Here is a 27,852-nt window from a genome sequence, read left to right as displayed (position 1 = left end):
TTTCTCTCTTCCGATCCAATTGTTTTCAGTTCTGTAGTCACATTTAGCAGTTGTTTCATCCAAAGTCGCTAGATATAGCTACGAGACACCTCTGTCGGCTTGTGACAGTCTTGATTACACAGAATGCCTAGAGACTCCCTTCTCTGACCATTTAAGTGGTCCATTGGGCAAAAACTGAGATTGCAACAACAGGTCTTGTTCAATCCCCACTCCATCACTCTGCCTGTCTTCTGTTTTCTGCTCTTTTCAATTTCAACTGTATAACAAGTAGTAACACAGTCTTTGCTCTATTCTGGCCTTCCAAGCAATATTCTGGTTCCAAATGCAAGATATGTTTGCGGTCTGCCAAACAGAGAACTGTTCTGTTCACACCTCCGTGTGTTTTGAATTGCCAAGCAGACACGTTGGCTCAACTCGTTGTAATTAGTTTAATATTGACCCTTTGCTTCTTAGTTGTTCATCCTGATGACAATCCTAGGTCATGTGGGCACAAGTTCGAACTTAATGATGTCAAAATCTGGAAACCAATTATCCCTTCTTCAGAATACTCCATTAACTCTGCTTCTGTCCACACTTGTTGCCAGACCTGCTGAGTTTCTCCAGCATCCGTAGTTGTGTGTTTTATTGTACTTTAAAAGGATATTGCACAGAAAGAGTTACTTCCGAAAGCACGTGGATCATCACGAATGAAGGCTGAAAACTGTTCCCACCATCCATCCATTTTATGGTACAAATAAAATGAGAAAAATAAAACTTAAACATTTTAGTTTTCCATAGTTATGAGCATCTTGCATAAAGTTAGGACACTTCAGAAGGTAAATTCTTAATTTTGCAGGATCTGTGCTGAATATTTCTTTTTTTTTCCCTGCAAAGTTCATTGTAAAGGTACCAGAAGTTTGGGACTCACTGTGATGGCAAAATGGTGTCAAAGCATATGACAGGAAACAGGCTGCTACTGACTCATATATTCTTGATTCATGTGTTAGTGACAGAAAATGCATTTTGTTCCAAGAAAACCTGGCCTCTCCTTTTCTAGTGTGTAAAGCGTGAAGTGGTTTTGTGTGGAGTATTGTTTCTGTTCGTCAGATTGTGCTTGTGAAGAGATTTTTACTTGCAGCATAAAGAACGTTCAATCACTTGGATAAGAAAGTGGAGATTCACCTGAAGCACATTTCAGTTACATTCCTAATTAGTCTATTTGGAAGCTGTTCCTAAGGATGATGGATCACAGAACAAATCTGAAATCTCGGAAAGGGGTGGGGATGATTTCAAATTCAGCGCTCAGGAGAGGTCTGCATAGAATAAAACTTGTGTGCCTCTGAACATCTCAAGTGCTTTGCATCAAAAGTATCTGATTGATTGTAAAGTCTCTGTTGTAGGGAACAAAGCAGACAATTTACACAGTGGACAATCCTACAATCAGAAGGCAATGAATGAATGAGATCATTTGTTTTGTGTGTTAGTTGATGTTGTACAGGGCAATATTCAGATGTTTTGCATAGCCACAGGAAATAAGTAATTTCTCATCTGTTTTATTGTACAAATAGCATAGTGAATATTTCTCTAGTTCTGCCACTCTTCAGGTTTTAACTGATAGACTGTAACATCACTAATGAGGTGCTTGCTGTAGAACAGTAGGTCAGATGTAATTGGAAAAGGTGGGAGTCTGCTAATTATATGTTTTCCATTCTTGTGAGTATCGGGAGATTTCTCCTAATCTGTTATTCGGTAACCTTGTTATTTTAGAGCGCGGCTTTGCTTATGTCTGGATAATGGGCTGCAGTAATTTTAGTGTCGTTAGCACATTTCACTAGCACACAAATATATTTGGACGCCAGATTGTAAATGTAGTTTAGAATCCACAAGGGTCCAAGTGCTAATTATTCTGCAACTCTACATAACTCTCTCCCTTCATCATCATTTACAAATACTCAGGCTCTCGTACGACCCTGCAGCTTTAGTTTGATTACAAGTCCTTTATCTGGAACTTTTTAAAGAAACTTCTAAATTCTAAATCAACTAATCAGAGCATAAGAATTAGCCCATCAAACCTGGAGTCTGGAAGATTGAATACTTCAATAATGAAATCTTTAGATTTTTAACATCTAGAAGATGTGAAGGAGGTTTGTCAGCCATGATTTACCCCATCAAATTGTTTCCTTATATTTCTTTCTAAAACATTTCCAGTCCTGAACAGCCACCTTAATGTCTAGTAGTTGATTCAAATAAATAGTAAGTATACATAACACAGCACATTCTTCCTCCCTGCTCATTTCAGCACCTTTGCATTATCTATCTCATGCAGATTCTTGTTTTCTTTCCCAAAACTGCCAGGTTACTAATATTGTTTGTCCAAATGAATACTAAAACACTAAACTTTTGACATTTTTGTGAGAAGTATCCGGACTTGTGCTCTGCCAATTGAGTGCTTGACATTACTCTTCCCAATGCAGTTAAATTCTATTTGCTCTTTTGTTATTATGAAGTATCAGATATCATCCTCTATTCAGCACATCTTGTGTGTTCAGCTTTGAAAGTGGTAAGGAATAAAAATCAAATGTAATACGCATTGTATGAAGATAACAGCCTAGATTATTTGCTTAGATTCTTGAACTCTAGTTCTGTACTGTAATAAAAGTAACTTTACAATTGAAACTTTGGGTAGGGTTTTCACAATTGGGGCTGGTACCTTTGCAGGAAATCTCTTGACTTGGCAGACCCACCTTGAAATACAGGCTGCTGTCACATGCAGTTTTCACTGCAGAATTAGACCAGAGGTGACCAAAGGGTCAGGAAAGTGCAGAGATGGGCTGATTAAAAGGTGCCCACTGATTTGCTTAAATTTCAGGCCCTCTAGCCTTTGTTCCGATTCATGTGACTCACAACACCTTATACCATCCCCCTCCATTAGTGCTCAACAAGTATCCATTATGACAGGAACATGAAAATCAACAAACTTCCAACAATCTGTGAGAGCTGTCATTCATACACACCTTTACAAAGCAAATAAAACTCATTTGTGAAACCAGTTTGAAGAGAGATCTGTTTTCCGATGGTAAATCTATTTAAAGTAGCGTATACTCCTTGTCTCGCCCACAATTTTTAAAGACTGTATGAAAATTTGCCTCTTTTTGACTCTCCTGTTTCTCCTGTTATATCAGTGATGCTCTCTCTCTCTCTCTCTCTCTCTCTAACCTGTGTAGTGTATTCTCTGCTGATGATGTGGCCTTCTCCATAGTAGGGAGACCAACTGAAGACAGTGATTAAATATGAATAATCCCTGTTCATTCCGCAAGCATGACCTCTACCTTTCTAGTGGCCTTTTCTTTTAGTGCATCATCTTGCTTCTCCTCTGACCTTTCTTTCCTGGATCTGCTGTAACGTTCTCATGAAATTCAATTCAAGCTAGAGGAACAGTACATTCATCCTTGAACTGGGCACTTTACGGCCACCTGGATTCAACATGGAGTTCAAAACTTTTAAATCCTAACATCTGCCTGCATTTTAGTTTAGTGTTTTGTTGCTGGTTTTCTCTTATTTCCTTTGCTTTTGGACAGCAACTGTTCAGGAGCCTGACATTTTCACCTATTCTTGACAGATTATTTGATTCTTTATTAGTCCAATCGTCACTCCTTTTGGCACTGGTCTTTGCTTTTGTTCCTCTTTTTCACTCTTCCTCCTCTCACTTGATGTAGAAACCCAGTGGTTTTCAGAGACCTGAAACTTTGAACCTGTTTCTTTGCCCACAGCTGTTGTTGGACACAGAACTGTACAGAATAGGAACGGGCCCTTTGGCCCATGGAGTTGTGCCGAACATGACACCAAATTAAATAATCCCTTCTGCCTGCACTTGGTCCATATCCCTCCGTTCCCTGCTTATTCACATGTTAATCTAAAAGCCTCTCAAATGCTCCTATTGTATCTGCCTCCTCAACACCTTTGGCAACAAGTTCCAAACTCCTACCACTCTGTATTTAAAAATAAAATTGCCTCTCAAGTCTCCATTGAACTCCCCACCCAACCTTAAATGCATGCCTCCAGGTTTAGACATTTCAATTCTTGCGTGGGGAAAAGATTCTGACAGTCAACCCTATCTATGTATCTCAATTTTATAGACTTCTATCAAGTCTCCCCTCAGTCTCTGCTGCTCCAGAGAAAGTAACCTGAGTTTTTCTAGCCTCTCCTTATATTTCATACGCTCTAATCCAGGCAGCATCCTGGTTGGGCGGCACGGTGGCACAGCGGTTAGCACTGCTGCCTCACAGCGCCAGAGACCCGGGTTCAATTCCCGCCTTGGGCAACTGTCTATGTGGATTTTGCACGTTCTCCCCATGTCTGCGTGGGTTTCCTCCGGATGCTCTGGTTTCCTCCCACAGTCCAAAAATGTGCAGGTTAGGTGAATTGGCCATGCTAAATTGTCCGTAGTGTTAGGTGAAGGGGTAAATGGTCTGGGTGGGTTGCTCTTCGGAGGGTCGGTGTGGACTTGTTGGGCTGAAGGGCCTGTTTCCAACTGTAAGTAATCTAATCTAAAAAAAACCTCTTCTGCACCCTCTCCAAAGCCTCCACATCCTTCCTGTAATGTGGTGACCAGAATTGAACACAATACACTAAGTGTGGCCTAACCGGTCTTTTAAAGCTGCAACATGATATCCTGGTTCTTTTACTCTGTTTCCTGACCAATAAAGGCACCTTCTTCACCACCCCATCTACTTGCATGGCCACTTTTACGGAGCTATGGACTTGAACCCCAAGATTCCTCTGTACATTGTTGCTGTTCAGGGTCAAGCTATTAGTTGTATACATTTCCTTAACATGTGATCTCTCAAAGTGCAGTATCTCCCACTTACCTGGATTAAACTCCCATCTGCTACTTTCCTGCCCATATCTGCAACTGATCTGTATTCTGTTGTATCATTTGACAACCTTCTACACTATCCACAACTCCACCGTTGTTTGTATCTTCTGCAAACTTACTTAACCCACCCTTCTGCATTTGCATCCAAGTCATTTCTGTATACATGTTTATCACATACAGCAGAAGTCCCAGTATGGGTCCCTGTGGAATACCACAAGTTACAGACCTCCAGCCTGAAAGATACCCTTCCACCATTACCCACTATCTTCCGTGAGCAATCCAATTCTGAATCCACCCGGCCAAGTCATCATGGGCCACATGCACCTTAATTTTTTGGATGAATCTACCATGAGAGACCTTGTTGAAAGCCTTACTAAAATCCTTGTAGATAACATCCACTGCTATATCCTCACTGATCACCAATGTCACTTCCTCAAAATTGAATCAAGTTAGTAAGACATGACCTGCCCTGCAAAAAGCTAACTGTCCCTAATTAGGTCATGCATAAACAAAGGCATATAAATCCTATCCTTAAGAATTCTTGCCAATAGTTTCCCATACACCGATGTGAGACTCATCAGTCCATGATTTCCTGGATTATCCCTATTTCTCCTCTTGAGCAGAGGAACACCATTAGACACTTGCCAATCCTGCTGAATATTTCCAAAGTTTCCTGTTTTTATTTCAGATTTCCACCATCCGCAGTGTTTTGCTTTTGTTTATCTTTTCTATTGTTTATTGCATAATTTTGCCATTTTCTCCTAAAATTAAGTATGCATTGGGCAGATTCTTGGACAGTCCAATTACAGTTCACTGAAACAAAAACAGGAATTGCTAACAAACTCAGCAGGTCTGATAGCATCTGTGGAAAGAAAGCAGAGTTAGCTTTTCGATGGTAGCTGGACAAGGAAGTATTCACAGAGGAGAGTCCTGTAATGTATTGAAAAGAAGACCACGGGAGAGATGAAATGCAGACTGGGTGACTACTTTGCGGAACCCCTATATTCTGTCTGTAAAAATGACCCTGAGATTCCAGTTGCCTGTCACTTCAGTATGCCAACGTATGTTCCCTGGCCAACATTACTGTCTCAGGTTTGCTATAGTGTTCCAGCGAAGCTCAGCACAAGCTGGAAGAACGGCCTCTCCTATTCTGCTTTGGGATTCTTGTAGTCTCCAGGAGTTTATATTGAGTTCAGTAATTTTAGGGCCTGAGCACCACCTTCCATATCCTTCTACCTATCCCCACACCCCTGATCCTGTCATGACGTAGGCTGCTTTCAGCACATTCCACCCATTTTCATCTCATTGCCCCCTTTTATCAGCTTTTCTCCTTCCCTGGCTTACTATCAGCCATCTTTTTGTCTGTGTAACCGTGTGTCTGGCCTCCACCTATCTACTCCTTACCCCATCACTGACCCCTGTCATTAGCATTTTCCTAGCTTTTGTCAGTTCTGAAGAAACATCACTGGACTTGAAATGTTAACTCTGCTTCCTTTCCACCGATACTGTCAGACTTGTTGAGTGTCTCCAAAAATTTCTGTTTTTGTTTCAGAACTTCAGCATCCACAGTTTTTTGTTTTATTATTCAAGTTTGGTGTCTTTCCTATAATCTGTAAATATTAGGAAGCCCATCAATGTGCACATTTGCTGGAGCTTTGTGCTGCTGTGCTCCAAGCTGAGGTTATAAAATTCTGTAACTGTACAGAGTGTCAAGACTAAATCAGGTCACTGATTCTTCTGCACGTTTATTTTGACCTTGTTATGAATAACTGACCTATATAATATCTGCCACAAATGAAATGGTACATTAAGCAGAATTTAATAAGGGCACACAAAATGGTGTTGAATAGAATGTAATGAATTGTAGCTGCATAATTTCTTTCGATTTATTTTGAATATCTTTTTTCCTGTCTGCACGTATGTTCTAAGTTCTAATACATTTAGACATGCAACTACATATTCTGGTTATGCACAACAGTTTCATCTTTCGCCATCTGAAATGATTGATGTGTAACAGTATAGGCTCCCAGCCTAAGTGAAAGAGCAGTTTGACTGAACATCCAGATCACACCGTTGCACGACTGAAGACCTTTTTAAAAAATCTATCAATTTGACTTTGAATTGGCTGTTCAAAATACAATTTCTTGGGTTACAAGTGTTATTGATGTGTATGTTGGAAACATTTTGAGGAAAAATGTAATTTACAAAAAAAAAAATCAGTCTATGCTTTAGTTTAGTTAATAGAAGTATGTAGTATCTTCATTCAAAAAAATTTAGCTATGACCTTAAATTGAAATTGTGAGATGAGATCCTGTTGATTTGAGAATGGAATTTATTCCCTTTTTACGTGCAGAGCTTTTTAATGTAATGCAGTCCAATCTTTATAAATGCTTATGACTGAAAATAATTTTATGTGGAACTGAAGAGAATGTAAACAGAACTTGAACTGATTTTCCATACAGTAAGATTGTTCCTTTATCAAACACTGAAAGAGCTTGCTTATAATTTTATTGATCCTTGAAGGTTCATCACCTTGGGTGTTATATTTGCTGCTGGTTTGTATCTTACTCGGTGAACACTTGAGATTACAGTTCTGAACTACACCCACCCCACCTGCCCACCGTTTTACACCATAAAGTAATTGTTAAAATTATACAGAGCAATGTGTCAGTTAGCACACACTGACAACTTTTCTTGTAGTTTCCTTAGTCTCTGACCTGCTCTTGTAACCATTGTGTGTTTATGTGGCAAGTCCAATTGAGTTTCTGGTCAGTGGAAACTCCCCACCACCACCCAGGATCATGGTAGTGACATTAAGGGGTGGTGGTGAGATATTCTCTTATTGAAGATGGTCATTTCTGGCTGAACGTTGTTATGAATGCTTCAGCCTTATCTTACAGGCAAGTAGTTACTCCTAAGCAGAAGAAAGCTGGGTGACCATTTGAAAGGGGGAAAAAACAGTCAGTGGAGGGATCCCCTGTGGTCATTCCCCCAAAAAACATGTATACCGTTTTGGATACTGTTGAGGGGGGATGACTTAAAGGGGCACGCAGTGGGGCCCAGGTGTCTGGCACAGAGCCTGTCCCTGTTGCACAGAAGGGAAGGGGGGAAAGGAGCAGAGTGTTAATCATTGGGGACTCAATAGTTAGAGGCTCAGATAGAAGGTTTGTTGGGAACGAACGAGACTCTCAGTTGGTGTCTTGCCTCCCATGTACCGGGGTCCATGATGTCTCGGATCATATCTTTGGTGTCCTGAAGGGAGAGGGTGACCAGCCTCAAGTCGTTGTCCATGTAGGTTCCAACGACATAGGTAGAAAGAGGGATAGGGATGTAAGGCAGGATTTCAGGGAGCTAGGGTGGAAGCTGAGAGCTAGAACATACAGCATTGTAATCTCTGGATTGTTACCCGTGCCACGTGATAGTGAGACAAGGAATAGGGAGAGATATCGGCTATATACGTGGCTGCAAGGATGGTGCAGGAGGGAAGGTTTCAGGTTTTTGGATAACTGGGGCTCATTCTGGAGAAGGTGGGACTTTTACAAACAGGACGGTCTTCACTTGAACCATAGGGGTACTAATATCCTGGGCGAGAAATTTGCTGGTGCTATTCGTGTGGGTTTAAACTAGCTCAGCAGGGGGATGGGATGGTGAAGTTGCAGTACACAGCGAGGATGAGAGTAGGATAAGATTTCAGAGTCACAGGAATGTGCTTGCAGAGAGCAAACTGGTTTGATGTGTGTCTACTTCAACGGCAGAAGTATCCAAAATAAGGTAGGTGAGCTTGCAGCATGGATAGGTACCTGGGACTTCGATGTTGTGGCCATTTCGCAGACATGGATAGAGCAGGGTGAGGAATGGATGTTGTAGGTTCCAAGTTTAGATCTTTCATTAAGAATAGGTAAGGCGGTAGAAGAGGGGGAGGCGTGGCCTTAATAGTCAAAGATAGTATAATGGTGGCTGAGAGAATTTTTAATGAGGACTCTACTACTGAGGTAGTATGGGTTGATGTTAGAAACAGGAGAGGAGAGGTCACACTGCTTGGAGTTTTTATAGGCCTCCGCAGAGTTCCAGGGAGGTGGAAGAGAGGATTAGCAAAATTATTCTGAGTTGGAGTGAAAGGAACAGGGTCGTTATTATGGGGGACTTTAACTTCCCCAACATTGACTGGAAATGTTATAGCTCTAGTACGTCGGATGGATCAGTTTTTGTCCAATGTATACAGGAGAGTTTCCTGACACAGTATGTTGAAGGGCCGACAAGAGGGGAGGCCACACTGGATCTGGTGCTTGGTCATGATCCAGGTCAGGTGTTTGATTTAGTTGGTGAGCACTTTGGAGAGAGTGACCATAATTCAATTATGTTTAGTTTAGTGATGGAAAGGGATAGGTACATACCATCGGTTGAGTTATCGATGGGGCAAGGACAATTATAATGCGAATTGGCAAGAATTAGTATGCATAGAATGGGGTAGCAAAATGCAGGGGATACAGACTATTGAAATGTGGAGCTGGTTTAAGGAACAGATATTGCATATCCTTGATAAGTATTTCCCTGTCAGGCAGGGAGGAAGTGATAAGGTAATGGAACCATGATTTACTACAGAAATTGCATCTCTTGTTAAGAAGAAGGAGGCTTATGTGTTGATGAGACAAGATGGTACAGATGAGGCGATGGAGGGTTACAGATCAGCTAGGAAGGATTTAGAGAGCGTTAAGAAGAGCAAAGAGAGGACACGAGCAGTCTTTAGCAAATAGAATAAAGGAGAACCCTAAAGCTTTCTATAGGTGTGTGAGGAATAAAAGGGTGATTAGGGCAGGAATAGGGCCAGTCAAAGACAGAAGTGGGAAGTTGAGTGTGGACCCTGTAGAGATCAGAGAGGTGCTAAATGAACATTGTGTTCACTCAGGAAAAGGAGAATATTATGGAGGAGAAGAATGAGGTACGAGATATTAGACTAGAAAGGATTGAGGTTAGTTACGCACAGGTGTTATCCGTTCTAGAAGGAGTGAAAGTAGACAAGTCCCCTGGGCCGGATGGGATTTATCTGAGGATTCTCTGGGAAGATTTGGAGGAGATAGCAGAGCCTTTTGCTTTGATATTTGGGTCGTCATTGTCTACAGGTTTAGTACCTGAGGACTGGAGGATTACAAATGTTGTGCCATTGTTCAAGAAGGGCAGCAGAGATGACCCAGGTAATTATAGACCAGTGAGCCTTACTTCTGTTGTAGGAAAGGTCTTGAAAAGGATTATAAGAGATAAGATTTATAATCGTCTAGCAAGCAACAATTTGATTTCAGATAGTCGACATGGTTTCGTCAAGAGCAGGTCATGTCTCACAAACCTCATTGAGTTTTTTGAGAAGGTAACCAAGCATGTAGATGAGGGGAGGGCAGTTGATGTGGTGTACATGGACTTCAGTAAAGCCTTTGATGAGGTTCCACATGGTAGGCTGATGGAGAAAATGCAGAGGCATGGCATTGAGGGTGATTTAGCAGTTTGGATTAGAAACTAGCTTTCTGGAAGAAGGCAGCGAGTGGTGGTTGATGGAAAATATTCAGTCTGGAGTCCAGTTATTAGTGGTGTGCCACAAGGATCTGTTTTGGGACCACTGCTGTTTGTCATTTTTATAAATGACTTAGAAGCAGGCATAGGTGGATGGATTAGTAAATTTGCAGACAACACTAAAGTCGGTGGAGTAGTGGACAGTTTGGAAGAATGTTACAGGTTGCAGGGGGACCTGGATAAACTGCAGAATTGGGCTGAGAGGTGGCAAATGGAGTTCAATGCAGCTAAATGTGAGGTGATGCACTTTGGGAAGAATAACAGGAAGGCAGAGTACTGGGTCAATGGAAAGATTCTTGGTAGTGTGGATGTGTAGGGGGATCTTGGAGTCCATGTGCATAGATCCCTGAAAGTTGCCACCCAGGTGGATAGTGCTGTGAAGAAGGCATATGGTGTGTTAGGTTTCATTGGTAGAGGGATTGTGTTCTGGAACCGCAATATCATGCTGCAACTATACAAAACGCTGGTGCAGCCACACTTGGAATATTGTGTACAGTTCTGGTTGCTCCATTACAGGAAGGATGTGGAAACATTGGAAAAGGTGCAGAGGAAATTTACCAGGATGTTGCCTGATCTGGAGGGAAGGTCTTATGAGGAAAGGCTGAGAGACTTGGGTCTGTTTTCATTGGAAAGAAGAAGGCTAAGGGGGGATTTGATAGAGACATACAAGATGATCAGAGGATTAGATAGGGTAGACAGAGAAAGACTTTTTCCTAGGATGATGATGTCAGCTTGTATGAGAGGGCATAACTACAAATTGAGGGGTGATAGATTTAAGACTGATGGCAGAGGAAAGTTCTTTACGCAGAGAGTGGTAAAGGCATGGAATGCCCTACCTGCTAATGTAGTCAACTCAGCCACATTAGGGAGATTTAAACAATCATTAGATCAGCACATGGATGATTTTGGAATAGTGTAGGGGGACAAGCTGAGAATAGTTCACAGGTCAGCACAACATCAAGGGCCGAAGGGCCTGTTCTGCACTGTATTGTTCTATGTTCTATCTTTTGCACTGAGGTGTTGGGCTTTCCTGTCATTTGAGGATGGGAATTATTTGTGGAGCAGTGTCCTTTCGGACCCGACCAGATTGATTAGTAGTGATGCTGCTGAGCCACTCTGTTGGATGTTTAAATCTCTCACCCAGTTTACATTTTGTACCCTTGCCACCCTTCATGCTTCCTCCATGTATTATGCAACATGAAGAAACGCTGATTAATCAGCAGAGGGAGTGCAGTAGGAGGTTTCCTTGCCCATGTTTAATCTGAAGCTGAGAGACTTCATGGGGTCTGGAATCAATGATGAGGACTCCCAGGACAACTCCCTTCTGAGTGTGTACCATTATGTTGCCACCTCTGCTGGGTATGTTCTGCCAGTGGGGCAGATGATATCCAGGAATGGTAATGGTGGTATCTAGGACATTGTCATACTCATGGAATTGTACCTTAAAGACAATGTCAAGCCGTTGTTTGACTAGTTTGTGAATCAGTTCTCCCAATTTTGGCACAAGTCGCCTGGGTGTTAATAACGATGACTTTGTAAGAGCTTTTTCTGGCATTGTCTTTTCCAATACATAGATTGATGCCAGATGATCCATCCAGTCTCATTTCTTTGAGACTTCATAGTGATTCATATGACCGAGTGGCTTGCTAGGCCATTTCAAAGGGCATTTGAGAATCATTGCTGTGAGTTGGGAGTCACATGTAGGCCAGACCAGGTGAGGATGGCAGATTTCCTTCTCTGAAAGAAGAGCATTAATGAGCCAGATGGGTTTTTTCCTGTTTCATGGTCATCAGTTGATTCTTGTTCCACATTTTTTTTTTGTTTTTGAATTCAAATTCCATCTGCTATGGTGGGATTCGAATCCATGTCTCCAGAGCATTAGCTGAGTTTCTGGATCAGTAACCTAGCCGTAATGCCGTTGTGTCATTGCTTCTGCCAAGAGGATTTGAGTACAGGGATAGTGAAGTCTTGTGTCATTGTATAGGGACATGGTTAGATCACATCTGGAGCACTGTATACAGTTTTGGTCTCCTTGACTCCGATAAATACATAATTTCCATAGACAGACCAACAAAGGTTAGCTGGTCTTATTCCAAGGATGGTGGCATTATTCTATGAAGAGACATTGGGCAAATGGGCCTGTGTTCTCTCGGGTTTCAGCGAATCAGAGATGGTCTCATTGAAATCAACAAAATACTTAAAAGGACTGAGATCTTAACTGCAGGTAGGTTATACCCCCCTGGGTGGGGAGACTAAAATCAAGAGGCACAATTTAAAAAGAATTGAATGTTACTTGGGTCCAAGATGAGAGTGTTTTTTAATTCAGAGGGTTGTGAATCTTTTGGAATTCTCTATCTCATAGGGCTGTGGAGGATCAGTCTTTGAGAAGATTTAAGGTAGCGATTGATAGCGTTCTGATTACCAACGGCATTGAAAGTTACGTGGGTGTGCTCAGTAGAAGGCATTCTAGTGTTCATCAGCTGTGATTGTACTGAATGGTGTGGCTGGTTCAATTGGCTGAGTGGCCTACTCATTCATATAGGCACTGGAATCAAAATGATTTGCCTTAAAGGAGCAATACTGAAATTGCTGTGACCCATATAAGGTGGCTGAGGTTGCTATTCCAAAATTTGGATGTTTTAAAACATTATCATCTCTCATTTCTAAATGCAGTAAAAAAGGAAAAAAATAAACTCTGGTCCAAAGCTCACCAGATGCAGCAATTTAGAAATTAACAACCAAACTGGGGCAGCACTAACCATTGAGCACTGCTGCCTCACAACACCAGGGACCTGGGTTCACTGTCAGCCTCAGGCGACTGTGTGTGGAATTTGCACATTCTCCTCGTCTCTGCGTGGGTTTCCTCCGGGTGCTCCGGTTTCCTCCTACAATGCAAAGATGTGTAGATTAGGTGAGTTGGCCTTGCTAAATTGCCCATAGTGTTCAGGGATGTGTAGGTTAGATGCATTAGTCAGGGGTCAGGGATAAATATAGGATAGGGGGAATGGGTCTGGATGGGTTACTCTTTGAAGGGTCAGTGTGGACTTGTTGGGTTGAAGGGCCTACTTCCACAGGAATTTTATATTCTATAAATATTTTTCCTTCTGTCGTCTTTCCATCCTCAGAATTACTATACTTGGAACTGGTGCAAAATGGCTGGCTGTTTTAGAAGAAAAAAATCTGAAACCAGGTAACACTTGCTCTTTCTTGAAAATATGCTCGATTTTATTTTACTTGATATGGATTCTAAAACATTGTCAATTTATGAATTTTGCAATTGTTATAAAAGGTTAAGAATTTATTTGGGATTAATAGTTTCTAATAATGCAGCCCACAGGACCACACAATGAAACTGCCCAGAAGGAGCGCCTCCACTCCCTACCCCCTTCCCAGTCTCCAAACATAGCAGTGCTTGTTCACTATTTGGAAGAGCTATGCAATTAGCCCCATTCCTAGTTGTTTTCCTCTATAGCCCTGAACATGGTTTTCCTCCAAGTATTTATCAAATTCCCTGATTAAAATTGCCATTGAATCTAGTTGCAAAATCCATTTCAGGCAGTACATTTCAGTTCTGTTGAGTTTCTTTTTGACATGAACTGCTATAACAATAATTTAATTTCACACGGAATCAATGTCAATCTTGTGCAACTGTTTGAACCCTTACTGAGAAAGGATTATTACTCATTTTGTACAGAGACATAATGTGAAACAATTCTAATTTCTTTCCCTGTAGAATTACCGCAATTCTATCACTCATGCCACCTATACTTTACACGTTAAGTCTGTACTGGACTTTTAACTAATACTTCACTACAGATTCTTGAGAATGCATCTGCTGAAATCAACGTACGTTTGAGTGTTTTATTTTGTGCCAGTACTTAGATATAAGAGCCCATTTTAACTTTGCTTTCAAACATTCGTGGTTAGGTTTTGATTTGACAGATTCCAGGGATGTGGCAGAAAAGCTTATTTCAGAGCGCAAGTACAAGAAAAATTTTTATCTACAAAAATCCACCTGGTTGTAATAAGGCTAATGCTCTTTGCATAAAGTCAAATCTGTTTGAATTAAAAACCAAAAGGACTGTGGACGCTGTAAATCACAAACAAAAACAGAAATTGCTGAAAAAGCTCAGCAAGTCTGGCAGCATCTGTGGAGAGAAATCAGTTACCATTTCAGAGGAACGGTCACTCGACCCCCAATGTTAACTCTGATTTCTCTCTACAGATGCTGCCAGACCTGCTGAGCTCTTCCAACAAATTCTGCTTTTGTTTCTGTTCTGATTAAATCTTGATTTGGTGTCCAAAATCTTCATTACCAAGTAACTTTGGTACTTCCAAAGTGACCCTGAGTATTTATTGCCTACTTCAAAAGCCATGCCAAACTAAGAAGATAAATGATTGCAATTTTGTTGCTGTATTCACAGTTATGCTGCCATAATTTTGTTTGCTTTGCAAAATGACTTGTGTATCAAGGTCTTATCAATTATGGAATTTTTTTGTATCATGTCAAATAGATCTCGGTATTCAATAACTACCACGATTCTTGACTCCAAAGCTTTGCAAAAATACTTAAAGCATCTTTGTTCAGATAATGCAGTTGTAATTGTGTCTCAATCCTGAAGCTACAGGTGATGAAGATGAAATGAAATAAAATGTCACTTAAGTTTGCCATTTCCAATGAGACAAATTTGTTCATATTTAGAAATCTGATGTGAATGAAATTTAGTTTAATAAACCCAATTGTCAGGAGTAAAAAGTATAAACTTGTATAAATAGTTAAAAACCAAATAGTTATAAATGAAGTTATACTAATTTATGAAACTTGTCAAAGTTCTATTTTAGTGTGAATATTAACATACCATTAAAACTAATGAATGTAATAGTGAACTATAAAATTGAAGTTTGATTCACGTTCACCTTTTTCAGGTGAAACTCACAGTCTGCAGACTCTACACACCATTCTGTCAACAGGGTCTCCCCTCAAACCTCTAACTTACGATTATGTCTACAAACACATCAAGAGTACAGTCCTGCTAGGATCAATCACAGGTACGATTTCTGGGAATTGGTGGCGTTTCTATTCAACAGTGCATTTAGAGCCATGCATTATATGATGCAGTTTATGAATAAAATGTGTTTCATCCTTGAAGTAACATTCTCATCAAGCCAAGTACATTGGTAAAGATGTTCATGGCTAGAATGCTAATACTGTGTGGCATTCTGCCATGCAAAGCAAAGTGATTGATGGAACATGAGTTGATGACCTAGATCCCCCTCAGAATGAGTTTACAATATGAGCTGCACAAAGAGAAGCACTTGAGTGGAAATCTTACTGTGAGATTACTTGTCTGCTCTGCCAACTGGAATGAAATTTTTCATTTGTTGTGAGGAGGAAAAATAACGTTACATTAGCAACTGGATTGGATTTTCAGGAGATTTGTAACACTTTAGAAGGAGAACATTGGCTCATATTCTTCTTAATGCGATCATATTTTGCTTGATTTAATTTAAACACAGAGTTAATAGAGTGCCTAGTTACAATAACTGCAGTATAGAGCTTTTAGATGGGACGTACAATTTCTTGTCTCCCTTGCCACCTTGATGGAAAAGACCAATATTGAGAGCAGAAAGGTAAGCTTTATTTTGAAGGGAAATCTTTTACATTCTAAAGAACTCCGAGTGAGTCAGGAAGAATAAGCCACATGCAAGTGCTCCACTACTTGATTGGTGAAATGATGAAATGAGTTTTGTACATTCTGATCTTGTTTGGTTAATTGCTCTTCCTCATGTCGAAATGGAAACTGCCGGAATAATGCAATCCAACAAGACAACATTGTAAATTAACAAGCTTAAAAACTTGATGACGCAGTCACATTTATAGCTTTTCACTCATTTTAATGACTTCTATCCAGATTAAAATTCATTGATTTTGAGGAAACTGTAATATTTGGCTTGATTTGTTGGGTAGCTTTGCCCTCAGTGATTGTAATCATTAACTTGCTTATAATATACGAAATGTGTAAGTGGTGAGCGCTCTTTATTTTTACTTCTCATTTTTGTACCAATGAAGGAAAATTACTGCTCATTGCTGAGATGTTTGCTGTTTTGGAGGGAGATGAATAGTTTCTGCAGTCTTCAATTGGGAAACACACTTGTAATTTACCAATGACTTTTAACAGTCTTTTTGATAGCTCTTCAATCTTATTAAACATTATTGTCTTTCATAATGACATGGAACTAGTCAGATGGATAATAAAGATCCATTGTTCACAACGATATTGTTTTATTGATGCATGGTGAGAGTTGGACAGAACACGTGACATGAAGTGGCAATGCTATCTTGAAGAGAATGGTTTTAGTTAAAACTTAATAAAATAACCACCAAAAATCACAATAGTAAATTCAGGGGAAACCTCTTTATTTAAAAAGTGATGAGAATGTAAAACTCTCACAATGACAGTAGTTAAAATACTGTTGCATTTAAGGGGAAGCAAAGCATGTGTAGGAGGGAGAAAGGAATAGATGATTGTGAATGGTAAATTTACATGAATAAAGGTGGGAGAATGCTCAAGTGGGTGTAAACAGCAGCATGGGTAGTTTGAGCAATATGGCCTGTTTCTGTGCCAGGTTTCGGATTCAATGTAGTCCTTTTATGTTGAAGCTCTTTCTGATTAGAGTCATGAGCCAGGAATGTGATGCACAGCTCATCATTCACTTGGCTGTGTCATTATAGCAGCACATGCAAGAAAAATGACCCCATCCAGAAAGAATTGTTTGTCTGATCGGGTGATCTTGCCATTTTGTTCAATGTGTACTTGGATCACCGATGCACTTTGGTGCAGTAAGTGCAACCTGTTGTGTCATAATGTCTCATCAAGGTTACTTTGACATTGTTTCATTGGCATCAAGATTGGAGGCAATGAGCCAACGACTTTTAAAACTGTGGAGGACACCATATCACCCGTTGTCCACAGGGGACCATTGAGTTTGTCAGAGGGATCTCTTCTGAGTACCTGTGAATCTTGAGATATTAAGAGTCTATTAGGCCTCCATATCCGTAGGGTAGATGGGAGGGTATTTTGGAGAGGGTTAGACCGTGATTTTTTTTTTCAAAATCATAAAACCGGGTTGAGCCCAGCAGTCAGACCTGGCTCTGGCTTCTGTTACACCTGCATCCTACCTATTGCTCATGATGATGATGATGTGGTTGATTAGGTGTCAGCCCATAGAACGAGGGGGCTGTTCATCCAAGATGATGTGTTGCAATTTGGGAAGCAGAAAATTGTATTGATATTTAATAGCTCAAGCTCGACATTTACCTTCAGAGAGATGTTACAACTGCCCACTGTCTTTTCCTGATGAACCCTTTCCACCTGTTATGATCTGCACAAACACTTGCATTGAATTTACTGCGAATGATTCACTTGTCTCACATTGACATAGGAGCAGTCAAGGAGTAGAAGGTCATTGTAGAATTACCTTTGCCTTTATCAGGGTCAGTTGTGTTGATAAACACTGAGGAGAGTAGCTTGACTGATGTTTGATGGTGCTTCAACAATCATGAACATTTGGGAAGATATCAGTAAACTGACATGATGGCTCCTGGCAGTGAAATTCATGTCTGTTTCGTGCAATCCTTCTTTTCCATGGCCACTCCAAGAGAATCTGCAGCCTGCAGTAGTTGTCCTGAGCATGCTGATCTGGGCTTTGTATATGAAGAGCAGTTCTTCTTCTTGTATATCAGCTATGGCATTGTCTGTGAGGATGCAGACATCCCATGTTCCATTGGCTCTTGTCATCCTACCTGAGGAGATTATAAGAACTAGGAACAAGTGGAGGTTGATTGGCCCATTGGCAGTTTGAGTCTGCTCTAACATTTAATCTGATCTCGGCTGATCTGATTGTGACCTTGATTCCTCTTTTTTCCCTGGCCCCCATAACCTTTAACTGCCTCATTGATGCAAAATCTGTCCGATTCAGCCTCCACTGCTCTCAGGGGAAGAAAATTCCAAAGACTCTTGAATCTCTGGGAGAGGAAGTTGTTCCCTCTCTCGATCTTAAATGGGAGACCTCATTTATCAAACTCTGCTGGCAGTTCTTGATTCCCAGGCTCCACTCCCCAGAAATGTGGTGGAAGAAAGTCAGAGGTGCAGAGCATTCATTGGCTCTATATTGATAAAACTACATAACAGACTAGAGAAAGCTGTGCATTCTGAAATCATGCGATCCTAAACCCATTTGTCTAGGAATAACTGTAAATTCTGATTTATTTTTATCAATGGACACACTTGAATCTTTCTATTGTGTAAATATAGTAAAGCTCAAATGTAGGTTTTTTTTTTGTCTCACACAAGATCTGTCCTATAGCTTGTACTCCAGAAGTGTACAAACTTCCTCCAGACAATGGAGCACTGAGCAAATGAAGCTGTCAAATGGATTTGTGACAAAAAGGTCAACTGTTGCAGGGAAACCAGGCTGTAGGTGAACATGATCTCTTGCTCAGCACATTGAATGGAGTGATCAGCTTTTTAATGGGCATATCTCCTTGCACAAAAGCCTCTAATGAATAGGTTGATTTAAAAACTGTTCACTGTGCGCTGACACTGGGTACACAACATAAAGCTGGTTGGAATATCATAAGTTGCTGCGTGCAGGTCCTTCCAGCATTCTGAAAGCGAATATCTGCCATTTTGCTGAAAGGAAAGTGAGCTCCTGTCTAGCAACAGAGTTTCTTGAAGGATGGGTGTGAAAATACAGGCTGAGATGTTCAGAATTTTATACTTTCTATGATTAGAATACAGAGTTTAAGCTGCTGAATTTCTGTGCTTCCAACTGGAGGAAGTTACATTTATTGAAATATGACATGTCCATGATGCAGCCTGGTGGTATTTTTGGCATGCTTGGACACTTTTTTTTTGATAAGTTTTCCTTTTTATATTGTCACTTGTGAAGACTTCCTGGCATGATTGTCTGTTGAGAGAAGGTGAAACCTCAGTTGTTGTCTAATAACCAGCTGGTATGTATCACCTTAAGAGAGGAGGAAATTGGAGGAAACAGCATCTCTCAAGGTTGAGTTGGTTTCATGGTGACAAAACAGACAATAGAAGATTGGACCAGAATTGGGCAATAAACTGCCAAGTCTAATTTAGTCAGAGTCATTGCACTGGAACCTGAGATTCTTCTCATTTAACTTCTTGTCAGACAGTGTCTCAGTAGGTTATTAACTGCGCAGATATCTGCACTGATAAGCAATGTAATTTTTATCCTGTTGGTTTTCAATATTTTCTGTTCACATTTAGGGGGTCCATTAAGCAGGGACTATGGCTTGGGGGAGATGGCGATGTAGTGAAGATGTCACCAGTTGATGGTTCATAGCTAATGCTGTAGTGACATGTGTTCAAATACCACAATGGGAGTTGGAATTGAGAGCTAGTCACTGTCACGTAACGACCATCAACTGTAAAAACTCATCTGGTTGGCGAATGCTCTTTGTGGAAGTAAATCTGCTGTCCTTACCTGATCTGGCCTCAATGTGATTCCAGACTGACAGAAATGTGGTTGACTTCTTTTTTCGTAAATATTTTTATTGAGAAAAAATTTATAATTTTGTAAAAAAAAAATTATAAAATTACTACAAAATAGTGTAACAATCTTATAACAACAAAAACAGTAAACAAACTGATACTGTACTCCACAAACTATTTTAAAAGAAAAATTGCACTATGCAAACTACAATTCCATAAATTAAACAAAACAAATTCCACCAAGGCAAATTAAATTAAATTAAGTTACAACACTCCGTCCAACCCCAGCATAGCTCCCCATTACCGGGAGCGTGAGTTGGCACATCCGTATTTATTCAGAATTCCTCTTCCCAAGGGCCCCTGGCCCGCCAGAAACAGGTCTCATGGCTACACAAAGGCCCTGACCAATATAGCCGTCAAGTCTGTACTGTCTCTTTCAAAAAGGGCCGCCATGTCCTATAAAAGAGTTCCAATTTCTGATGCACCATACTAGTAAGGAAGTCCAGTGGGATGTGCTCCATAACTAACCTATGCCACCATGAGAGTCCTGGGGATTTTCTGACACCAGTTCATCAGAATGTTCTTCCTCACACAAAATGAAAGAATATTAAATTATTTTTTTCCCATGCGCATCCAAAGAGGGGAGATTCTGCAAACCCAAGAGGAGGGACACTGGATCTACCTTGACCTCGGTTCACAAGATCCCTTCCAAGACACACTCTATAATGCCCCAATACCTATGAAGCTTGTGGCATGAACACAAGCAATGAGTAAGCGTACCAATATCTATTTTACATTTGGGACAGATTGAAGATACTCTTGTCTTAAATTTTGCAAGCCACTCCGGTGCTGAATAAGCCCTATGGAGTACCTTAAGTTGCATAACCTGCATCCTAATGTAGATCAAAATCTTCCTTACCATCTCCCAAATATCCTCCCATACCTCTGGTGAAACCTCAACCCCCAATTCCTGAGTCTAGATCCTGCACAGCCACACAACGTCCTTTGAGACTATGCCCCCTAATAATTGATAGAGGGTGCTGACCGAGAGAGTACCCGTGAACTGAAGTACACTCCTCTCCACATCAGACTTATAGGGACTAACCATTAATGTAGTCTTTTTCGGTATAAAGTTCCTAATCTGAAAATAACGAAAGATGTCGCTCCTAGCTGGTTCATAGTTCATATTTCTGGCCCAACTACTTGAAAGACATCAAGACCTCCCCCTCATCTTCCAGATAAGAAACTCCTCTGGATTCTGGCTTTAGGCTGTGGAAATCTGTTGATCCTGGCCAGAATCCTGGCATTCCCATTATGGGTGTGAAAGGGGAAGTTTTTTTTAAAAAGTTGCCCTCACCATGCCTCTCCATGCTTTAACCATGTTAAGGACAATCGGATTTCTGCAATGGTCCATAACAGTCCTCATCTTGTCCAGAAACACCAAATTAATGAGGGGGCATTTTACCTGGGAGGCCTCGATGTCCAGCCAGATTGACCGTGGATCCTGGCAGACACAGCCAGCCACATTAGATAATAGGCAACTTGATTGATATTTTTTAAATCTGGAAAGTGCACACTCCCCATCCCCTGCGGGAGCTGCAATTTGGCAAGCTTAATAAGGGGCTGTCAATGACACCAGATAAAAGAACCAAGCTAGCTGTGAAGCCTCCGTAGCGCTTGCCTAGGCAGCATCAAATGGAGCATTCCAATGAGCAAATGAGGAAGAACATTCATTTTAACCAGAGCTATTCTACCCAACCAGAATATTGGAAGATCCTCCCAGCGCTGAAGATCCTGTCTTATCTTCTCAGCACAAGATTAGCCTTATATAATTAATCGAAAGTCAGGGTGATAAAAATGCCTAAATACATCAAACCTCCCTGTGACCACCTGAAAGGAAATCCGATTCCACCCCCAAGGTCAGGTACTCTAACAAGACCCCCCACAGGCATGGCCTCCGACTTCATAAAATTAATTTTATACCCTGAGAAAGAACCAAACCAATTAATCACTTGTATCAAACAGGGTAGAGATATTGTTGGATTAGTTGGAAAAAGAATGTCATCTGCATGAAGGGTCAGATGCCCTCCTGATCCTACCTCTGGGGTGATTATATTGGGATCCCTCCAGACAGCCTCTGCCAATGGCTCAATCACCAATGTAAATAACAACGGTAAAAGAGGGCACCTTTGTCAGCTGCCTCTACCAATACTTAAATTGTCAGACCTTATACCATTAGTGAGAACTGCTGCCTTAGGGTCACTAAATAACACTGCCACCCACCTAGCAAAGACCCCCTGCAAGACAAAACCATTCCAGGGCATAGAAGTGTATAGCCACTCCACCCGGTTAAATGCTTTCTCTGCATCCAGGGACACTATCAGGCTCTGAATCGACCCTTGCTGGCATATCTGAACCATATTCAGTAATCTTCTAATGTTATTAGAAGACCTGCGACCCCTAATGAAACCTTTGCAATGGAGGGCAAAACCTTCTCCAACCTCAATGCCAGCATTTTTGACAAAATTTTAAAATCTATTTTTAATAATGATATAGACCTGTACGAAGTACAATCCTCTGGGGCTTTCCCAGAATAAGGGAGATATTTGCTTCTCTCAAGATGGGAGGCAGTCCTGACTGTACAAATGATTGACCCGGCCAGCATGCCTATAAACTCCTTATAAAACTTGGTCTGAAATCCATCTGGGTCGGGCGCTTTACCGCTCTGGAACTGCCTCACCACCTCCTGTATCTCTCGGATTGTCAGAGGGGCATTCAAAAGAGACGCCTTGAAATTACACCTCGGGTGTCCAAGGCCTTAAAAAAGGAGTCCATATTTGCCAATCTGTCCTCACCGCCCACCAACTAGTACCACTCAGGAGTATAATTTCCTGAATGGGGCATTAATCTTTTAGGAATTGCAAGTGAGAGTACTAGCATACACTCTGATGGATGTGATAGATTGGGGTGAGGGGAGGGGCCTCTCCTCTTTCTGGTCAGATGTCTACCTGGCTTATCACCATACTTGAAATAACCTTTTTGTTTTGCAAAGGAGATCTCCCTCTTTGCTGTCTGGGTGAGTGCAGCATTCAGAGCAGCCCTAAGGGCTGTAATCCGCTGCAACTTAGTTACAGACAGTCTGTCAAAGTATGCTGTCTCAGCCGGGCCTCAAGCATACACTGCTGCTCTCCCCTCTGCTGCTTTCGGGTCGTCGAATAAGAAATAATCAAACCCCTTGCATAGCATTTGGCACTCTCCCAGCGCATCAATGGATTACTAGTCGTAGCTGAATTAATATCCCAAAACATTTTAAATTCCCATGAAAAATACTCAGTAAACTTGCTATCTTTCAGGAGAAAAGGATCCATGCGCCAATGCCACGAGTCTGTCCCGTTACCACCGGCTTTAACCTCCATGTACTCTGCCACATGATCAGAAATGGCTATGTTCCCAATTCTACAGGACAACATCGAATTCAAAAAGGCCAGTGGAGCAAAAAAAAATGTTAATCCTAGTGTAACCGTTGTCGGTTAGAGAAAAAGGTGAAGTCCCTACCCTCAAGGTGAAGACATCTCCACACGTCCACCAACCCCAGCTCTCTACTCAGGTCCACAGTTGCCTGGATTGCAGGGATATACCTGTAAAACCCTGGGATATCCTGTCTACCCCGGGGGTCCATAAGATGACTAAAGTTTCCCCCATGATCGTATGACGCGCCCCAAGGGTCATCAACCTTGAAGACGCATCCGTTAAAGATTTGAGGGGGTGAGCCGGAGGGCAATACACATTCAAGATTCCATACTCCTCTCCATGTATTAAAGCTTTAAGGATCATAAACCACCCATATTTGTCCATAATCTGGTCTAACAGCTGAAATGGGAGATTTTTCTGGATGACTATAGCAACTCCTCTGCTTTTGGAATTGAAGGATGAGTAAAATACCTGTCTGAATCCTCCCTACTGTAACTTTGTGCCCCTTGTCGGTTAGGTGTATTTCCTAGAGCAAGGTTACATCAATCTGTTCTTTTCTAAGGCTAGAAAGTATCTTTTTTTCTCTTAATCGGTGAATGACTCCCCATAACATTCCAGGTGCACCATTTAAACAAACTATTAGCCATAGCTGTCCGAAACAGCCAGTGACCCTCGCGGAAGGTGGAACCCCGCTCATAATGCGCCGAGCGAAAACAGTAACCAGTTCTGCTAAACTTGAGAATACAGCTACAAAATCAAAACTTCTAACAACTACTTCTACTTCTACAATGAACCAACATATAAAACAAATAAGACAAAACTTTCCTCCTTGCCCACAGGGGCACTCTCAACCCACTAACTCCACATGGCTCCTTCTAGCTGAAGCTGTGCCCCAAACCCAGGCGAAACAAAGTATAAAAACAAACAAATGCATCTTACAATGAGAAAATTAAAAGTGGGCACCCAGGCTGTCCCATCCATACTTTGAGACTGGGCAATCCTGGTAAACCGCCTCTCTTCCCAGCCACCCTGCCATCATGTATCAAGCGAGAGAACTGAAAAGGGAATGACAGAAAAACACAGGATAATGGGAGGAGAGAAATAAGGGAGAAACAAAGTGAACACTATTGTCTATATTATTTGAGCTATGCTAGTCTATTTTAAGGTGTTCAGGAAGTCCTTTGCCTTTTCCGATGAGTCAAAATTAAACACGGACCCATGTTTCATGTGGCTGAAATGTAATGTTGCCGGAAATCTTGCAGAGTACTGAATATTCAAGACCCTCAGTCTTTTTACCTCAAAGGCCTTCCTCTTGCGGGTCACAGCCGCAGAGAAGTCTTGGAAACACTTAATTATTGATCTTTTGTATATCAGAGCCTGTGGATCCTTCGCCAGTGCTCTAACAGCATCTAGCAACATTTGCTTATCTGTATAGTGTTGGAGTTGCACTAGGACCAGGCAGGGGCACTGGTCTGACACGGGTCTGCGCACTGTGACCCGATGGGCCCACTCGACCCGCACCCGGTCTACCCCGACTTACAGCTACAAAAACTGTGGGAGTCATTGCTCCAAAAACTGATTAGCGGGCCTTCTTCCTCCTGTTCCGGCAGCCCGATCAAGCAGTTGTTTTTCCGAAGACCTTGATTTTTGAGGTTGTCCATCTGCTCCACTAAGGTCCATACCTGCCTTTCCAGGGCCTGGACCTGCCCCACCAAGGATTCTGCTGTGATTTCGGAGGCTGCGGTCCACTGCTCCACCTCCACGACACACTGCCCGAGATGCTCGATCTCCTTGGTCATGCTTCTGCAGCATGGCCGAGATTGGTTCTAGCCTGGTCCGGATCTCCTCCATCGCTGAATAGATTAGATTACTTAGTGTGGAAATAGGCCCTTCGGCCCAACAAGTCCACACCGACCCTCCGAACAGCAACCCACCCAGACCCATTCCCCTATGTTTACCCCTTCACCTGACACTATGGGCAATTTAGCATGGCCAATTCACCTAAACTGCATATCTTTGGACTGTGGGAGGAAACCGGAGCACCCGGAGGAAACCCACGCAGACCCGGGGAGAATGTGCATACTTTCATGAATTCTGAGACTAGGCTGTGCTCCACAGGTAAGTCCCCTGGGACGTTCGAGGAGGCCAAGGCTGTTGCTGCGGGTGTGTCCGTAGCTGCAGGGGAGTGCTCTGCTTGTGCAATCCTCACTGTCCTTTTCCCTTGATCATCATTTTTACTCAATTAAACTGACATACAGCAACTCTGGGGATCTAAAACTAATGATTTTTACCAAAATAGTTAAGAAATGAGGGGGGAGGTGTGAATGCACCAGTCTGCCTGGGTTCTGGTGCAGAGCTCAGAAGGGCAGACCTACTGGATCGCGACCATCTTGGATATCCCCGTGGTTGATTCTTAATTGAAATAGTCCAGCAAGATACTTAAATCCAAGGTCATTTAGGGATAGGCAACAAATATTGGCTTTTCCAATAGTACTTATATTCCATGAAAGAATAAAAGAAATAAAAAGTTGTAGCAAATTCTCTGGATGCAAATGAGATATTATCGCTGATAGGCAAAGAGGTATGTCATTGGGAGAAATTCTGTAATTCAGGCATCAACAGAAATTGTAACCATGTGAATATATCAGTACTTTGATTTCCACATCAGTCATGCTCCAGTTAAGAACATAAAACACTATTTTTGCATGTGGTTGCGGCACATGATAATATGCGTAGAGAACATCTGCAAAACACAAGTTTGGAATCGGTTGATTTGTGAAGTATTTTTAATGGATCCATATGAAAAATTATGCTTCAGTTGCTGTACACATCAGGATTGCTGGTACTCAATCCATCTCAAAACTTTGCCAGAATCAGAATTCACTGAAGCGTAAAAAATTACCTCTGAAGGCTAGATCTAAATTGAGCAATGATAATTGCTATTTTCCAGTTACTGTTCATCAGGTCAGATGATCTAGTCCATGTTATACTATTAAGTACATGTGCATTTTTAATCCAGTTATAGTTAATCTTATTGTCTATTAGTTATGCAACTTAAATATACATCTTTTTGGGATTTTCAGACTGACAGTTTTAGTTTTTTTAAAATCCATTTTTATTGAATCTGCACTTAAAAATGGTAACCTTAAAACACCTGGATTTGGCATTATCTTCAAATATAGAATGAAGTCATGCATAATATCAATTTTTGTTTAGTTTTATCTGTTTATGGCAGATGTCGTTTTAAAGTTTGATTTGATTAGAAAGGGGCTGTATCTGGACATTGATGGTTAAAAATAGTTAAGTGAATTATATTTCTAATGGGTATGATAAATCCTGAGCATTTAAGAAATCTATCTTGCTTGGGTCCTTTAAATTAAATTCACAATTTTTCTGATTTCTTAGGTTAAGACTTGTAAGCTTATAATTGTTTAAACACTGCTTGGAGAAGGAATTCCAAACAAATAAACTAATGTGAATATATGGATTCTAGCTATATAACACCCATCTTTATGATGTATGTATCTAGCTATTTATATATGGAAATGCTTCTATGGTGGAAAGGAGAAATGTTGAAAGAGCACATTTCTGAGGCTGAGGCATTCAAATCAGTGTGGCTTATGATGGCTGAAAGAGCAAAATGGGACAGAAGGGAAGAGTGCATGGGCAGAAGAGCATCGGATTGGGAAAAGAAAGAAAACAATGTTTAGATGTGGAATCTTTACCAGATCAAGGACTCACACAGCTTCAATTCTGTCAAAGTGCCAATACATAAAACATTAGCCTGTCTTCTCTTCCTTCACACACTGGCAGATTTACAGTTTGTTTGAGTTGCATAGATTAATAGTTGATCTAAATTTTGAAATGTTCAGGACAAATTGATATTGTACAAAAATAACTTGTTGCATATCAAGAACCATTGCATATGTAAACTGCTTGGTAAATAGAATTATATAATATGGAGAGACAGAAAAGAAATGAAAGAGAAATTAGGAAATAAGATTTGGAACATTAGCATGACATGGGAAGAGAGTGGCAAATGGATTGTGCTTAAGATTATAAAGAGAAATTTTGGAATATTAAGGAAAAATGGGTAAAAGTTATGAATTCACAGCAAATGTACGTGATGTTTAAAATATACCAGCCATAACAAGTTAGGATCCCAAAGAGCTTGTATACAGTTCAATGCGAGGATGATGAATAACTCAGTTAATGGACTTAATGACAGTTTTATTTAAATGGCGAGGAGGCAACAATGTACCAACAAATAGTCGTCATGCGTTCCAGTTTTGTGTTTGTGAACAGAGGCTTAAGATAAGCTGAAAACAAACAAATCTCTAGGAATTGATGCACTGTGCACATATACAAAGGAAATGATTTATGAAGTACTGTTAGTCAGTCATTTTGATTGAAGTTCTTGTAGACTGCAACTAGGCAAAT

General features: G+C 41.0%; 1 protein-coding gene across 2 annotated transcripts in view; it reads left to right on the top strand.

Moving 5' to 3' along the window:
* Positions 1-27,852, top strand: part of aacs (acetoacetyl-CoA synthetase) — a 156,787-nt gene that overhangs the window by 108,865 nt on the left and 20,070 nt on the right. For both annotated transcript variants that reach the window (XM_088000067.1, XM_043715807.2), the window contains exons 11-12: positions 13,543-13,607; positions 15,344-15,466. In XM_088000067.1, the coding sequence (XP_087856193.1) occupies positions 13,543-13,607; positions 15,344-15,466 (188 nt within the window). The remainder of the gene's footprint in view (positions 1-13,542; positions 13,608-15,343; positions 15,467-27,852) is intronic.

The sequence above is a fragment of the Chiloscyllium plagiosum genome, unplaced genomic scaffold (genome assembly GCF_037043375.1).
Source record: "Chiloscyllium plagiosum isolate Xiang-an unplaced genomic scaffold, Cpla_swu_hap1 HiC_scaffold_24, whole genome shotgun sequence".
Taxonomy (NCBI): domain Eukaryota; kingdom Metazoa; phylum Chordata; class Chondrichthyes; order Orectolobiformes; family Hemiscylliidae; genus Chiloscyllium; species Chiloscyllium plagiosum.
The sequence above is the reverse complement of the archived record's forward strand: the minus strand, read 5'-3'. Positions and strand labels throughout refer to the sequence as shown.